Here is an 18912-nt window from a genome sequence, read left to right as displayed (position 1 = left end):
GTTGGAAGTGAGCGGCAACACGTCTTACAAGTTGAGAGTGAGCAAAAAAACGTCTTACAAGTTGGGAGTGATCAGCAACACGTCTTACAAGTTGGAAGTGAGCAGCAACACGTCTTACAAGTTGGAAGTGAGCAGCAACACGTCTTACAAGTTGGAAGTGAGCGGCAACACGTCTTACAAGTTGGAAGTGAGCGGCAACACGTCTTACAAGTTGAGAGTGAGCAAAAAAACGTCTTACAAGTTGGGAGTGAGCAGCAACACATCTTACAAGTTGGGAGTGAGCAGCAACACATCTTACAAGTTGAGAGTGAGCAGCAATACGTCTTACAAGTTAGGAGTGAGATGCAACACGTCGTACAAGTTGGGAGTGAGTGACAAACAGGCTTTCAGGTAGCGAACTGTGTCCGCGGAACGGTAGTTGCTACATTTACAGCAATACAATTAAAGTGACAGGTCAAACGCATGCACGAGCCGCCTACCATTGTGAGGTAATGGGCGGAACTGCCTTGCTCGTATCCTCCCACGCGTCGCCTCGCACATGGAACATCTTGTCTATGTAAATGTTACACAAGCGTATACGATTTCGTTTATCGCAGCGGCAAAATATATTTTAACCATTTTATAGGGTATGAAGACTGAAAGATGTTTACAAATTGATTAAACGTTTAATTACTAAATTTATTTTATAATTTATATTTTACTTTTGACATATTGTCCTAATAATACCATAAAAAAGCAAATCCTTAAAACTAGATTGTCTCTTTTGGAAAATACAGGTAACAATTTGGTTAAGTAGGTAATAAAATATAAACTAATTGATAGTAGAAAACCATACACCCTCTACACATACCACAGGAAACTAACCAATAACATTGCTTTGAGCTGATCCCTAAGAATGATAAAACCACTATGTAGGAGTCATAATGTGACGACGCATACGAAATGCCAGTCCAGTATTTTCGACAATTCAATGACGTGCTCATCTCCACGCCCTAAATACCCTAATAATTATGAGTAGCCTATGTATGAGTACATCATCTGGCAAAAACATATATCACGAGCATGTTTTGTATACAGTCTACTTTGATCTTAAGTCTACCATCTTATAAAGAAGATTTTCTGAAAATACTTAAGGATGCATTTTAGTGACGCTAACCTTTTCCAGAACATCTAGAGCAGTGTTCTCCCAGAGATGTATTCGTTATACATTAAATAAGTAATATAATCTAATAAAACAATAAACTCTAACAATTCTCATGAAATCTCATTACGTTGGGATCACCCAAGGACGCATTGTAGGGCCACTAATCTTTTCAGACTTCGCCACCCACCTAGCATTGAGGCAGACAGTCGCACCTAAACACACATATCATCCTGGACCAAGGCGCCGCGTAATCATCGTTGCCCCCGAATAATTAAAGAGCAGAGATGAACTAGGTTATTTATACGAGGCGGCTTCCCCGGCGACGCATGACTGTTATAATTACGGTCTACGAGGGCTACGGCTCGCACCTGATTACCGTATGTTGCCGCAAGCCGTTGTTTGTCTGGTGCGGTGGGTGGCTGGTCCGATTGTTGATGAAATGTAACCAGCAGACTTGTTGTGTAGTGGAATTTCGGTTGGAATAAATAAGGATCAAATACAAATAACTTTGGATTCCATGCCAAATGATGTAATTACATATGATGCCTTGTTTGTGCTGTTTCCAATTCAATAGAACTAATTTCCTAAGGTTTCTATTTGCATTCGATTTATTTACCAAATCACTCATTCATTCTATCCCACAATCGTTCAAAATATCTCAAAGTTTACATTTTTGTTTATTTGAAACCCCACCACAAATAACAAAGTTAACCTATAATTGAGTGGCGTAGTCCTGTAATCCAGCTACTAGAAGGAATTGTGGATATTTATAGGCATGCACTGTGGATGCGATACTCCCTGGTGTGGATTAACGTCCGCACGAGTGAGTACTACGACTATCCGCAGTATTATCGTGATAATTAGACCAATTCGTATATACCAAGGCAAAAATGTGGTTGGGATTCCACTATAAACTGTAGGTCCCTTGGTTGCCATTAGCTGTATGGGCTATTAATTAACAGCTGTGTCTAAGGAATAAGTCGGCCTTAGTCACTAACAAGACTACAAGATCGCATCATTCATCCTACACTCATCTCTATTTATACTTGGCTTAAAATGCCTACTCTGTGTAGTCGCCATTTCATTAAAAAGTATTAAGTTATAATTTGGCTACAAGGTTTGAGCACTTTGTAATTGTGATATCATCCCATACTACATGTTATAACTTTATATCACAGTAAAATCGTCCTTGATATTCTCCAAGGTTGTACTGTCTTTCAGAAAATGTACTACCACAACTTTTTTTACCCCGCAATAGTTCAAAATATACTTAAAAAATTGTACACTTTGTTTTTAGAACTAATGTTAACTCACATTTTAATTCCACCCCACAATCATTATCAATATTCCACTCAATATATGTAGGCCTATGTGTATTTTAAATAACGTCAACCTACGTCAAATTTCAATTGATCCCACACTCATCTTCAAAATCCCACATTCAGGATGAATATCCCTCCGACGTGGGGGTATTTCATAATAGTGGACACTCTAGAATGGCCAGCCCAGATACACATCATTAATGTACATTCCAATGTTGTAATCGTCTGTATATGGCCAAGCGGCTCCAACTGGTTATCTCTAGTAGGCCCTCATTTTCATTTCACCAGATTTCTCTCCTAACGTACAATTAAACTGACTTTCTGTGTAGAAGCATACTTAGTTCATATGGTAAAAGCATTAAGTCAAATAGTTTTTTTTTTCGTGATGAAATGAGGCCATTGATTGTAGTTATATTTGCATTCGTGGTCCATTTGTAACGTTTTAAGCAGGGAAAGGCGTCGTTGCGAAGGTCTTCTCTAAACTTACTTATCGGTTATTGAGTGCTCGTAGAACACTAACTTATGGCCAAAAGTCGCTAAAATTAAGCACATAATCCTATGCATACGAAAAGCTGTATCAAATTTCTGATTACAGGGATCTGCTTAGCCAAATCCACAATCGCCAATAGAAGAGATAAGATACGACCACAACCATTCCAAAATCATCCAGAAAAATTGTCTTTACTTAGTGAATAAACCTTTTTTATACTCTTGCCCTTAAACTATTGCCTTTACAATTTATTCAGTAATAAAGCTCCCCTACTTTAGGACAAGCTACATTTCAATTGTTTATTTTTTAGTGATTAGATTATATATGGATTATTCTTAGAGGTTTCTCCAAATTAATGTTTTTTTGGGAGGATATGTTTGGGTACATTTTGTCGAAGCTTTCGGAGATATACCTTTCGGAACAACGACTTTCGGAGTATTGCCTTTTAGAGTAATGCCTTTTAAAGTAATGTTTTTTGGAGTAGTGCCTTTTAGAGTAAAACCTTCTAGAGTAATGCCTTTTGGAGTAATCGCTTTTGGAGTAATTCCTTTTGGAGTAATTCCTTTTGGAGTCATTCCTTTTGTAGTCATTCTTTTTGGAGTAATGCCTTTTGGAGTAATGGCTTTTTAGAGTATTGCCTTTTAAAGTAATGCCTTTTGGCACAATACCTTTTCCAGTAAAGTTTTTTTTTTAATAATGTAACTAGAACAAAGAACATCTCTCCGAAGATGACTTGCAACCGAATCTCAGACAGTATTTTCGTCCAGCCACTCCGTCATCCTCCGAGCAACATGATATACTTGGTTGGTTATGCACTGTTTCTACTTGCTTAAGCATTGTAAATAAGATATTACAAATTGCAACATTGTTGTCCCCAGCACTTTATTATCTAATCATCCGACAAATAATTACTTGTGATTTCCCCGAGTCGTCTGCTCAAAGCTGTTATTATTCGGGCGCTAAAGTCACGGGAATTAGCGACCAGACCAGGTATGGAGATTACCATCTAAACCCATGTTTGTTATGCTGCCGCCCGGCTAGTAATTTACCAACATTGCTGTATTGGCCTTGAGTAGGCCCTGAACCTGGCCAACAGTTGGTCTGTTGGCACACGTATGGAATATACATTGTCTTCTTCCAGCCAACTTGCTACGTGCGGTTAAGGTATGCTTGCGTGTTTAAATGTTGTTTGCTGGGTTAGTGGATACAGTTCTCGACAGGTTATCGAAAGGTTACCAGTTCGATCCTGAGAAAAGTCAAAAGTTACGATAGTTCAATTGGGACTAGCTGTTCTTGGCCATTGGGCTTTTTACAGCTACTGGCAAAACAGGTCTTTTAAGTCAGAGGAAATATCTCCATTCTATGATTCTACACTCATTGTTCACTCAAATTTTGGGTAATTATAACTCGGATGCGTCCTTATCTTAGTTGGTGTGTATGTTGAACATACACATGGGAATGGAAAAACTAAAAACTTTTTTTCCATCTGCTAAAATCAACTGAAATTATTAGACCTACTTGTCTAGATGTAGAAGTGTTGCAAACAAGTGTTTCGATATATAGCAACAAAACTGGACAGATAATATCACTCCAGTCTACCGACGACTTTCCACAGTACAAGTTTACTCCTAATCCTATTGCAAAACGTTTAACCTGTTCCAAGATCTTTTTCGCGCACGGGATATTGGTTTGCACTATTGCACTGATGTTTTCGGGTATATTTATTTAACTAAACATCTAGTGCTGTACTCGTTCTATATAACAGCAAACACAAACATGCAAGCAATAGTTTGCACCCATTGTTATATTCAGTTAAAATATAGTTTCAAAGTTGATTATATAACAATAAATAAATAAAAGAACGAAATAATTGTTATTGATTAATCAAAATTGTCAATGCCCTTTGAATATATTGAATTACACTCTTACAATTGTTTTCATGTTTTAATTTGGCCCAGTGCACAGTTTTGGACTTGGGAACATGTTTAGTACAATATATAATTCTACTCTCAGTATGCATTCTTTTCCGTCTGAAATACGCACCTTAGGGGTTTCTAATCAATGTCCTCAAAAGTAATGTTACTGGTGATCCACCTATGAAACTATCGGAAAAGTTAACAAAAATCAACGGTATTTGGTAATCCATGCTGAAATCCGCTTTGGTCAACATGATTATGCACAGACTACTCCCAGCGTGTAGTACGATTGTGTGATTATTCCCAGTAGCCGTGTTCAGTAGTTGTAGGTAACGCGTAGTTCGGTTGCTCCCCGCCCACCGGTCACAGCGCCACCGACAACCGGTTTGATTCCCGCGCCCGCGCCTGTAGCCACGGCCGAACTAATCGTTTGCCACTCGTCCAACGCGCAAATATATACTGTAATGGGTGTAGATAAATCAGAGTTTCTTGTTTTAGCCGTTTGCATCGCCACAATCGCGTGTAATGTTGACTACGTGACTGAACTGCCTAATTGTAGGCTCAGAGACATTGTTTCAACCATTCGACAGATTAAATCACGTTTTTGCGTTTATACAATGAAAGTGCCACAATGTTACTCTACGGATTTATTGGTTTTAGAGTACTATATTTCATACAAATGGTCAAACGGCGTTTGAATATAAAAATGAAAATAAATTACTCATTAGTTCGACTAAGACTTGAAATATGGCCAGATATGAACAGTTCATCTATGACATGTCATACATGAAGCAATAGTTCACTGTCGAGTATTTAACACTTACTAGCTATTACAATTTTAATCATCAAGTTCAAAAATTTTTAACATTTTTTTAACGTAATCAAGTAGTCATATTTTAAGACCAAGGAAATTAAAAACATGCTACATATACATATCCGATTGAAGCAGAGTTTAAATGTTATGCAATTATGTTATAAACTAGAATATCCGTAATGACACGTTTCAAACTATACAAAAATTTATTTTTTAATAATAAGTATAAGATTAGAATGAACGTAGTTTTTTCCAAATCCATTCCAAATCAAAGTAAATACAATTACGTTTGATGAGGAGTGGCAAAAATGTGGTTCGGGTTCCAATAAACTGTAGGCCCCTTAGGTTGTATGAGCTATTCATTAATTAACAGCCCTGTCTAGGAACATGCCGCCCTAGTCGGTAACAAGACTACAATATCGCGCCACTCATCCTACACTCATCTCCATTCAAACTTGGCTTAAAATACCGACCTTCGTATGGTCGCCATTTCAGGTAAAAGTATAAAAGAATAAAGTATTTAAGTGAGATTCACAGCTTTAAGGAACATACACATTCGTAATGGTTCAGCTGTAAAACCCTTCAATAAAATAAAGATATTTGATTTTTGATAAGTGATGATTATCATAATTTAAAAGGACGTGTTTTACATTCTAAGAATCCTAAAAGGCAAGTGTCTACTCTTAAGCATTACAAATTATTGAAGGACTCGTAAATGGTCCTGGATTTAGGCGATACAACTACAGTAAACGCTAGTTTCTTCAAGGATTTTGTATTATAAGGCATTATAAATTTTATTTACTCGATGTCCTGAATATGAATCAAATCTACCCAAGCAGTTGACCACAGAAAAGCCCATTGTCTCAAAAATTCTAAGCAAATTAAAGATCGTGTTCAGGCATTTCTCACAAAACGAGAGCAGAAGCTGTCAAAGATGAGAGGATGACTTGCAAATCCACAGGTGTTCTTGATGCCTCTTTTTGGGTCAGCAGAAGACACCTCTGGCCTGTTTTTTGCCCTCTGTTGATGACTGGGACATCAAGACGCGAAGGGAAGTGGGCAGAACACAACAGGTGAAGCGACCTTGGAGCTGGAGTCGAATACTTTCACTGCGACTGGACTGCAGCTTATATAACTCCAAGTAATGCGATGTTTCAGCACAATAGAAGATACATGAGATGATAGTAAAGCTCGTCTTAACTATCAGAAGATCATCTGTTCAAACCTGAGCAAAGTGGCTCAAATTATGGCTCAGATTGTCTTGATCGTTGGCCTTTTAAATGATCCTGGTTAAATAAACAGCTAATCTTAGCAGTAAAAAAGCTACACAGATCACCCATGTAAACTGTTGTAGTTTACTTGATTATGGATTATGGATATATTTGTATCAAATTCGGCCAATATATTTTTTTTTACCATGCTATCCCACTAAAATAATAAAAAAAATATTTTATCACACTTCCTGTAGCAAACCTAAGTACTCACTAAGCCTTATGTTATTTAAATGGATAATAAATCAAAAGGAGGTTCAAATCCCACCAAATCACCAATCGATTTTATCCAAGTGATAATTCCGCGAGTCCAGCCTGAAGTAATGTGATAACAATCCCGAGCTCAAAAACATGATTAGGGGAATATTTCAGTGCAAATCCGATCAGGCAAATTAAAATTCGCTTATTCCGCAGGCTTGCTGGGGTGAGGTGTTACATTTTACCCCTCTTAGATAACTGGGAACCATTTTATGAGAAACGCAATACAGTCCATTTTTCTAATTGATTGCTTTCTGTTTTAATAAAAACTGTCTAATTGGTAGAGTTACCTATCTAGCATTTATTCAGGTGGTTCATGACATCAGTCAACTCTACGCTTGGTTTACCCTTGGTGTTCGTACTTGATGGGATCCAATGTTTACAGTTGTTTAACCTAATGCGTTTACTCTCTGGCCACCCATTTGTTTCGTACTCTCTGGCCACACGTGTATTTTGTACTCTCTGGCCCACAACTCTCTGGTGACATTGTTACTTTGACCTCTGACTCGGGGAAAGTGCAAACTTCTCGAGTTCATTCCTCACTTTCCCATTGAATCTTTCTCTCACACGCGCCAAAGGTTAGATTTATTGGTTGGGAAACATTGAATGGACCTATGAAGTTTCACTGTGCGAAAATCAAAAGGTGTAATGATTACGTAACTGATTACGTACGTGTTGTAAACACATTTCATACAAAAATATAGATTAAGACGATTCGTGATATGCAATATGCTCTTTAACTTAGATTTTTTGTTATTGTAGGTAGGCTATTTCTTTTTTTCTTTTAAGGCTTTAGTCAGTTTAGAGCATAAATAAACGTGTGCTAATTGAACCACCAACAAACTGATGTCAATCCCTGAACTTTTTAACCAAGCCTTATTGATAGGACGGATTATTGTTAACTACGGTAAAACATGTTGTATTACAGCATATATCATGGTATAGTACCAAATACCAAAGGATGTTAGTTGACAGCAGCTCGTTCTGTTAGTGGATCGATTAGATATGTTTATTTTTTAGACAATTATTTTAACTCCTGGTCCATAGATGAATAGAATGTCTACTTGAGTCCCCAAAAGAAAATTAACACGAGGGTTCAATAGACACATCTGAACAAGACGAAGCTCTTTAGAGGACGATGCAACTAGAAGTGATATACTGATCAAAGAATGTGAAATGTCACTTACTTCTTTTCATCTCCTTGGGCGGATCATCCTCCAGGATGACTGCAGGCACTGCTGTGACGGTCTGGTAGCGCAGGTCCTTCGGAGAGTCCTGCGGTGTTTCTGGGAGAAGGTCCTGCGGGGGTTCTGACACCTCGCTAAGGCGACGACTACGAAACAGCCTCATGGCTATCTGGAGCACATCATGTCCTGCAACAAATGGGTGATGTAGAGGTTAAAATTTATGCTGGCAGCACTGTTTTCAGCAAGAAACAGCTGATGTTTTGTTATTGTGCATTTTAGACGTTTGTGTCGAGGAGTGTTTTTCGATTGAGTGCGGTTATAGCTAAACAATATTTTTTTTAGGAATAATTCCATGTTGATGCAATCCCGATCAATGGAGAACCATATCGGGAGATGGAAAGCGACCATTTTTGCTACAGTAGATGAGTTGTGTGAAAACTACGATTCAAACTAATTATAATTTTACTATGACAGGACTACTTTTGATAAAGCTTGGAAACCACACATTTGCCCACAGTCTGCAGGATAGTAAAGCTTTCGTTTTGGCGATCAAAACTGGAGAACAAAACCATTATACCTTACACCACTATTTGTTTATTTGAGGGGTTACATGAAGTAGAAAGTTCACGCAATTCTAACATGATTCAAGAACTCCGTCATGAGTTTTAACGGGGTTTACCATTAAATTCTACAAAAACTGAATAAGGGTTGGTTGTTCATTTCATTAATATGGTCGGGTTGTATGGCTTCATGGATACAATTCGTTCATCTTATCTCAAAATGTTTGCAAAAAAATCTAAATGTTCATTATACAAATCAAATACTTAAGCTTTGAACTCTCAAATGAGAATATAGACCCATTCATACCCCAACCCCCCATATCATCAAAGTATGTATGGATGTGTGTTTCATATTTTAGTACAAAGTCCCACCTTCACATTCTGTTTTACACTTTACTTCAGGCTAGTTCTAGGGGTCGTGTTATTATCACAGGATAACATGCATTGATGATTGCGGGATTTGAACCCGGGACCTTGGGCTTTGAGGCCCCGATCTCTACCACAAGACCACTGTGCTCCCCAACACATTAACTATAACTCTCAAACATATTTTTTTTCTAAATTAGGTACAAATCATATTAATTTTGTAGTATAACTGTACTAGTCAGTTTAAACCTCAATGTCAACAAAAGAACATTTGCTGAGAGATTGGTTTTTATTTTTGTTTTCTTCAAATGGGCTGTTTTGTTTTTATAAGTTATTTGAATTTAACAATCATATGTTTTTGTCTTACAACATTGTAAACAGGTTAGTTGTTTGTATTAGTGAAGATCACAAGCTCGCTTCTTTCAGCCAAAATAAATCTAAGTTTTCGTTATATTTGTGAGTTTTAAGAAGTCGTTCGTGATACCACAATCGTAAGTGAATCGCGTACAGTGACTACAACAATTTTGAGGTAAGTAAAGAACCATTCAAATTGCTCAGGTAGAATAGATTTTATAAACCTAACGAGTCTGCATTTTGTAAAAGTTACTGCAGAGTTGTGATATAACTTGAATAAAGCCGTTTGGTTACTGCAGGTCCAGGTGAAACTCAACAATACACGTTTGTACTTTTGTCACCGTGAAAAATGTCACTTTAGTAAATCACTAGAGAATCGCAAAGTTAAAACAATTCGGCGCTCTTTTGTAACTTCCATTGTTTTGAACTGTTAACAACTCCAATTCCGTAGTTTTTGTCAAATGATAGATATGTTTTAATCTCTGATGGTTAAATAAAATTAAAGTGATTTTGTACCTTACTTTTTTCGTTGTAGTGTTAAAGTACTTGGATTTTTACCAGTATAACCTCTGAAGGTGTGAGAGTTGTTTAAGTGTATTGTTAATTTTCTAAAATATGTGTTGGCGTGAATCAATACAAATCCAGTCAAATGAATGCCTGTTACACTTTCCCTGTACATATACATTGTCACCGTCAAACTGTTTTCAACAATTATCTGGGTAGGATTATATTGATCTCCTTAAAATCTACAGGTTGCTGGTTGAATCCCAAGCATTGGCTAGTTAATATCACTGTAAAAAAAAGGTTTGCCAACTCCTAAATTAGGTTAAGATAAACTTAAGTCCAGCGTTTGTACAGTTCCCTAACAAAACCCGTTAAAGATAAATAAACAAAATAAAACGAAACGTTATACAACAACACAACGACAATATACAAACATTGAAAACAAAGAACTTGCGAGAATGAAGCGAAGCGACAAAAACTGAACATTAAATGGACCATTTTTTGTCGCAGCCGTAAAAACTGTCCCGGGGAACATCTCGAAACTAGTGTGATTAGAAAAATTGTCGTCCTAATGGCGCAGTCGGTGTAATGGCTGTTGGCTCTGCCAGACTTAACTGCATCTTTGATGGCGACAGCAATCGTCTGGTGGAATTAGCGACTGTGTCAAGCTAGCTTCAATCTGGGAGAAAAAATCTAGGATGTTGTCAGTCTTAAAGTTTCAACTTTTCTAGTTTGGCTTTTATAGGAGAGGCTATATGGTATGGGTGAGAGATTGTGGGATGATGTGGAATGAGTTGTAAGATGAAGATCGCCTTATACTGATAAGGGGGGGGGGGGTGTAAACTGCATTTTCAAAGGAGTCTAAAATCCTTTGTAATAAATAATGGATCGGCTGGTCTACTTTTTTTGAGCGTGGGGCTTGTGGTTTGTTCGGGTTTAAATCTCTGGAATCACCCATGGGTAAGGATAGAAGTAGACGTTCCACTACCATTAAAATTGTAAGTTGGACTGAGAATAGTTCCACTAACTAAACGATGGAGAATAACTAATTTTCTGCTGTATACAGCAACCTTTTAAACAACCTTTTGTAGACTCACATATTTTAGTTTGTATGAACTATCATATCAAAACAAATGGCAACGTCGCACCGGCCGGTCTATCCCCATGGTAACAACAGTAAACACAAACGTGTAAACATAAACATTGCGCAGACGCTCAAACAGGAATTGTAGTGCAACAGCTGTTTCAGTAGGCCGGGACCGCGGTGTTGCCACTTTTGTCTCGCCACGGCTTTTTATTAATTAATTATAGGAGATTATATTGTTATTCGTATTATATGTCGATCTATATAAACGAATGATTTTAATAGATGGATTGTTCGTACTCAAAACCTATTATTAACATATTGATGGATATAATATTAATTATGTATTTCAAAACGGTTTTGGTATGAAATGCTCAAATCACTGTTATGTATTTAAACTAATCTGAACATTATTTGTGTAAATATATACGACTTGAACGGTTTATTTCAATATAGCTCAGTATGTTTATATTGTATTTGTAGTAGGTATCTAAGACTTTTTGCTTGTTGAAGGATTCATACTATTTTTACCAATTTCATTTTGTACGTGTGAATGGGTGAAAGCAAAATTAACTTGGGTTACATCTCGAGGTGCTAATGCTAGACTTTCTAAGTGAGTGTCTGTAAACCTTTTGACTGTACACTATAGTAAAGTACATATTCTACACATGTACACAAGTAAACACTTTTAAGTTTTTCCCAGTTGAAGATTTAAAAGAACTTAGTTTCGTGAGCCGCACACAAATATCGCTATAAATTAGAGTTTTTGTTTTTACTATGTCAAAGTAAAAGGGTAACTTTACCCGTCATAAATAATGTTAGTGTCATATAGTAAAAGTAAAAAAGTAACTATTAATGCTAGTACACTATATGAGAGTCTTGTTTAAGTACAATCTCATTAATCAAGAAATTGGCTAGAGCAGGAACATATTGATATGTCCATATCTTTAAAGCGTCTTTTATATGGACTTAGCATCGAAAGATTATAGTAACCGAATCGAGTATAATAAATATCAACTGTAATATTACAAGAACGGAACGAAACAGGATTTCAACAGGAGCACACTATATGTCCCGTTCAATGTTGTGTTCAATGTCATTACCCGTTCAATGTTGTTAAATAACAAAAACTTCGGCTGATTCCGATTTTTTTAAGATTAAATGTCTACATCAGTATCGAGAGTCAATAGCACACTCTGTGTTTTGTTAATGATTTGTAATGAATGAATATTTTAGTTTGGAGCAGTTAATGCTCAAACCGCTATCAATAGGTTTATTAAAAGTTCATTGTTAACTTTACTTCTCGCATAAATAATGATAATTTATCCTATTCTCGATATCTTGAAGTGTGGTTCGCATTTAACACGTCTGTATCATTGGGCGCCTTCTTAGAACACTCTAAACCTATATTTAGACAAAACTATGCAAGCTAATAGCTGGACAAGAAGTAACAGTTTAGATCTTGTCTATGGACTTTAGATTGACGATAGAATCATTCACGGGTATTTCCATGGCGAGAGAATTCCCTTTTGACGAGTACGTAAATTTACGTGAAGTTAAGCCACAACAGTATTAAAAAGTTGACGTTTCCAGTTTCGTGCTTTGTTTAAGAGCACCTGTATCTAAAAAATAAATAATAAAATTAATTAATGATGCTGACCTCAATAATTGCATTCAAAAGAAGAACTAATTTTGTTTACAACTGTGCTGTTTTTACGACTTCACAATTATTCAGCTTATGAACAAGTCTGGTTATACAATTTTATTTGCGGTCGAACAATCCCCAGTTCCATTTGTTTATTTACTTGTTATGCCTGACATATTTCCCCTCTATGAACTTTCTAAAATATTAGTGCAGTAGTTTTTGGTGGATCAAATTTTGAATCATATATCCTCATTGGGGTTATCAAGAGGATGTATTAGTTTATCACGAAGTTCTTATTAACAAAGTCTTAACGATTAATCCTTCAGCTATTACCAATTAGCCTCGTCGAAAACGTACACATCTAATCTATTACATTTTATCAATGCTAGTTTTGTAAACAGCAAACCAACAAATTCCACCCAAAACACGTCTATTTCTATATTTACTACGCCAAAACCTGTTTGAAGGCTCACCTCTAGCCTGGCATCCTAAGTGTGCACTTCACTTTCACACGCGAAAACTCACGATCTCCGCACACAGGGAAAGTGAACCAGACTCCGAGAAGTTGACGAGACCACTGAGCCCCTCAGCTGAGGCTCCCAGTGAGCTGTGGAGTGTGGTGCTCCGGTGGGGGGGGGGGGGGGGGGTCAAAATTGGGCTTCTAATGGTCGGGCCGGGGTGCGACACAAAGCAGATATCGTTAGGGCGGGAGTAACAGGTGGTTCCCACCTGGGGTACAAAAACTCTGAAGAAAGGTGCCTTACTCCGAACCTAGTGACCTTGAGTAGGTTTGATTATTTTCGTGAAACTATTGAATTATTTTTTCTAATACGCACTTTATTTACATATTTATTTACTAATGGATACACCATTTTAACAAGAACATACAGAGTGTCTTTGTGACAAATGAGTGCAAAGTAGTAAAAAAAAAAACAGGCAAAACAAGATTTCAAGAACAAGACATACAAGATAACCTCAAAAAATGATTCACTATAAATATCTATCACAACATAGTTTCTCAAAAACAAAACTAGTATAACAAAATAGAACAATAATATTAACAAGACAGTAAAAATCATGCAGAATGAGTAAATACAGGCAAAACAATGTTGATGAAAAACAGATAAATACGTGCAGAAAAATTACAATTTGATAAGCTCTCTTACAAGAACAAAAAGTTGTATTGCTGGATATGTAGGGAAAAGATTGATGCGATTAGTTTACAATTGTTACTCAAATAAAGTATGCTAATTCTTTAGAGAGGAAATGGTTACCGGACAATAAAGAGCTAAATGCAGTCTGACCCATCAAACAGTATTGGTCTTTTTTAAGGATTGAACAAACAATCTTTTGATTGTCTTTAACCACTCAGCTACCCAGTTCAGAAAACCACATCATATGTTAAGTGTATACAAAATAATTCTGTACAGTATAAACTGATTTTAACAATCACAATTAAATATTGTGTACACCCTTGTTTAGACATTAAAAAACCTAAGGATGGAAAGATAGTTGTCTGTATAGTACTAGAAGGGTGGTAAACATTCCCCTGTTGGGTGTATTGTTATTATGACTTTTTAGACGCTTCGCCTCCTGACTTTGTTCATGGTTGAACCGTCAGACTTCTGATTATCAGGCGAGCACTATAATTTCTCAGTTACCCATATTGCTACATAAATGGGATTGAATATCGCAACATTGTGCGTAAGTCAAATGTTTAGTAACTTTATATAGCTCAACGTAGTATAATGAGTCACCATACAACTTTTCTATGTATAATCTTGCCTAGTTGTGTTACCCTTATTAATTAAAGCTTAGAGGGGTTCCCAAACCCCGTAGCAAAGCCATACCATAGCATATAGCATGGACTATGCCAACAACCAATTTATTACTGGTTAACAGGATTTGAACCAGAGCCCAGAGAACAGCAGCGCCATTTTGTAACCAGCTGGTGAGCTGCGCCCGTAATTCACAGATTTTAGAATTTTTTCATCGTATAAAATAATTTACCCAGTCTTTCTGCGGTCGAATAATTATTATTCTTCTCTAAGGCTCGTGATTACAGAATCGAGGGTAAATCGAAATTTTTGCTCTACAATAATTTAACAATGTCAGTTCGTTTCCAGACAAGAGAAGAAAGAACAAAACTCGATTGTAAAAAGTGTAATCAGGTTTATTTTGATAAATTGCACCGATTCCTCTGTCGTTTTTGTTTTCCCAAATGACTCTACAACAAACACAATTCGGTTGTCTCGACTAAATTACTTCTATGATTTCTTTATTATACTGCCTCGTTCTCCTACAGTTATACAAATTATTTCATCGTTTGATTTATTTCTTTTACACAATTTTAAGGGATGAATAGTTTTGCTTACATTGTACTCTAACTGCGTTACCCAGTTCAAAAATTATTAGGGTGAGTCTTTTAAACTGCCCTAAACAGATTACAGACGAACGGCTTGTCATACAGAGATGAAACTGAACCCTTCCAGACTAGTTCTTGCCCAAGGAACAACGTAAAATATTTTACCATTTTTAAAATACAGGGTGTTCGAGAAACTAGGGGTCATGGTTAAAATCTTGGAGTTTTCAAACTTAAATATATGTCATGTTATGCATCATTTTAAAGCTCTAGACTAGACGAACAGTTATGTAAAAACAGAACTCCTTTATCTTCATCCGTTTTAAAATGGCAGCCATTTGTATGGAAAATATTGATATTTACAGAATACCGTTTATTTGGGAAACCACTAAACTTATTTTTGTCCTGTTTGAAAATTCTTAATCCTCGTGAGTTCAGATTTTATATACAACAAGTCTACATTTTTAAAAAACTAAATATTTTTTCAATGATTTAAATTTGTTTAATGTTGGTAGTAAATGAAAATTGTTAAATGGAAACATGTGTCAAATTGCGTATCTTTTGAAGGTCTTGCAAAAATAAACCACTTTTACATTTAAACCCACCGTCTATCTTTGGTGGTTTTCTAGTAATTAACCAAAAACTCCAACTGCCCATATAAAACCTGTGTTAAACGTGCCCTAGTATTAGTGGATATTCAATACAGTTGGGCTTATGTGATCGTTGGTCTAGTGAGATAATTAATTGTATCACTATTTACTATTTACTTTGTGTTAATATATCACACACTATATTAAACCGCAGAGAAACGAACTCGAAAGTGTTTTCGGAGCCTCAGTCCAGTAGGGTTGCTCTTTGGATTGGAACGACACGAAGAACGAACGTACGATAATCTTAATTCCCGACACTACCTGCTGTGTTCCACCAACTATATTCCACAGTACTGAATATACTACACACCACATTCCGTATACACTCACCACATTCCACACACCATATGCCACACTACACACCACTTATCACCCAAGACAAGACGTACAGTTTGTTTACTGGTCGTGAGAACGTTCTGCCTCATTCACCCTCTTGTCTAGCGCGCACGTGAGTGTCCTACGAATATCCAAATTTGGGTTTAAATAGTGGACACTCTTTTGTCTTCGTTACGTGTTCTTTTGGCGGCGTCTTGTGGACCAAGGGACTCTTGATGTCTAACAAACAGTTTTGTGGGAGATGAGAAAGAAAAAGTGTTCTACACGTGTTGAACCGTTATTATATTAAGGCGAGCAATATATTCAGCCGTAGAAAACTATTCAATAGGTACCAATGATAAAGTATAGAAAGTAATTGTAAATTGAAAATTATATCAGAAATGTTTAAGGATTTCAATGTACATGATTTTGTTGGTTTGTAGTACCACAGAAGAAATTACCGCAAACCTCTGCGGATGGTTTTCTGACAGAAACCCTAATATCGGCGAAAAGGGTTCGCACGCCTCCTTTGCGTCGACAGGAAATATAATTTCCTGATTCAGTAACCGGAGGGTGGATTGGGTCATAACAACACGTAACTCTTTTGAAAATCTTTTAGAAGGAGTTGCCAGGCAAATTCTATATTTTTTAATAACACTGTATATACATTTTCCTATGGCGTTTATCGTTGAATGTATGCTAAAAAGAACATTTTAGTTATCATACCTCATTTAAATACATCTCGTTAAAGTTGGCCATGTTGAAAATATGTTAGTTTTTACGTTGCCCAAAAAGATGTGAAATATAAATAGTCCATATAATTTTATTAAGGAGCATATATATTTTTTGTGGGGTGTATAAGTGTGTTTCAGCGTTTAATTCTTCAGACTGAGAATGACGGGTTCGGTACCCGACATATCCACAAAGATTTTCTATTTTGTTTCACATTTCCTTCAAACATAGCGTTTGTGGTTCACACAAAATGTCACTATTTTTCATTAAGAAACAAAATATAATAAGAATCACGATGGGATTGTTTACGTCTTGTAAGAGTGTGAGGAAGAGTTTCGCAACGTCTGGATACTGTCCCACATTCCTTTAAGGTGCACTTGCAACTCGAGCCCTTCCCTTGCCCTCGGGCAGGCGCTGGCATTCTGTTATGTGATCTGGAGAAACTATGGAACCTCGGGACGATATAGAGTTAAGAATGTGAGGCTCTTCGGCATATTTGAACCCAAATATCAGCGAGGTTGTACGATTAGGGAGATGTCTATGTAGCTTTGTTATTTACCAAGAAAATTTGTTGATTTTGTCAGGACACTTATTGAAAGCTCAATAATCAAGGAAACCTAGAGAACCTTTTGATCTTTAAAAAAGATTCACACTTTTCTCGGGATTTAATACGGTTTTAATTTCATTAACAAAATATGAGTGAATGCCCAGTAAGTATATCTTGGCAACCAATATTTGTAATCAATAACATTTATTATTATTTTTGCTGATTCCTCAAATGATTTCTTCACATAACGTTAAAGTTGTAGTTTTGTTCACTTAGTGTACATTCTTATTGTGGTGAATATTGGTAATAGGTTATAGTGTGGTGAAAAATAGCGTTCGTGCCACGGACCGAAATGGTTTTGCAGCTCTTGATCGATAGTTCTCGACTTCGTCTCGAACTTAAAAACTATCTCGAGCCGGCAAAACCTCATTTTCGACCCTAGGTACGAAATATACTATAAATTTCTACGATATTTATTCATGTAAATCAATTGTTTCAGTTAACACTTAACACTATTCGCCTTAAGACAAATTAATTAAAGGTGAATTAAAGAATAAACTGTTCGGATTTCAAAAAAATATATCTAGTATTTAAATTGAATTTATTTTGAATACCATCCTTAGTTTCCTAACCCATTAACAGGATGAGTAAGTCACTATTTATTGTATTTAAAGAATAGTTATCACGATCATTTTAATTTTACCATGTTACAATTTTAATTAATTATGATCAAAAAGCAATTTTCCTTTGAAACATAACTTGTTTTATTTTTTTATGTGATGCAGAAAGCTGTCTGGCATATTGGCTTGCCCTGTTGTCACATTTTACCTGGTCCACCCTGTATATGATTCCAAAATGCTTATCATATTACATCTATTACAAGATAACTAAGATTTCGTAACCGGTCTCATTCAAAATCAAGAAAAATGTTATGTTATGATTAACTGTTTTCGCTCTCGTTATAAAATTCGAAAAGAGATGCATTTAACAATCATATTCAGAAATTCGTTATCACAATTAACTATATAATTTGCTTAACACTATTTCGTCATTAATTCAACATTCTTTTAGAACACTGAAACATTACTTTTACATTCCGAACTTCAGGCACTCGAAATTCAAATGTTTCTTGGCTAAACCCAGTGTTGTTGCTGAACATATGCTTTGCAAAGTTCTGAATAGCAAATTCGCTCAGAGGTCACCGCTCTAGACGCGAATTGGCTGACAGCCAAGATGCAACAATGTCTTGGCCACTTAAAGGTTATGCCTGTGAAGAAGAAGAATATATACAGGATTAATGTTGGCGCATTGCGACCCATTGTAACTTCAGCGACATAAAACTCGTTAAACAAACACTTCTACACAACTTACTGTTAGATGGGGTATTGTTA

General features: G+C 36.3%; 1 protein-coding gene across 2 annotated transcripts in view; it reads right to left on the bottom strand.

Moving 5' to 3' along the window:
• LOC128997209 (uncharacterized) overlaps positions 1–18912 on the bottom strand; it is a 107922-nt gene that overhangs the window by 11228 nt on the left and 77782 nt on the right. The window contains exons 1-2 of one of the 2 annotated variants that reach the window (XM_054422814.1): positions 13389–13477; positions 8403–8588 (exon numbers count right to left, since the gene is read on the bottom strand). In XM_054422814.1, coding sequence (XP_054278789.1) covers positions 8403–8565 — 163 coding nt within the window. In that variant the 5' untranslated portion in view covers positions 8566–8588; positions 13389–13477. Of the gene's footprint in view, positions 1–8402; positions 8589–13388; positions 13478–18912 lie in introns of those variants that run through there. The other variant, XM_054422813.1, reaches the window with a different exon arrangement.

Source organism: Macrosteles quadrilineatus, unplaced genomic scaffold (assembly GCF_028750875.1).
Source record: "Macrosteles quadrilineatus isolate MER2022 unplaced genomic scaffold, UCM_ALF_1.0 Scaffold_6__1_contigs__length_79288215, whole genome shotgun sequence".
In the NCBI taxonomy this organism is placed as follows: Eukaryota; Metazoa; Arthropoda; class Insecta; order Hemiptera; family Cicadellidae; genus Macrosteles; species Macrosteles quadrilineatus.
This window is presented reverse-complemented; position numbering and strand designations above follow the sequence as displayed.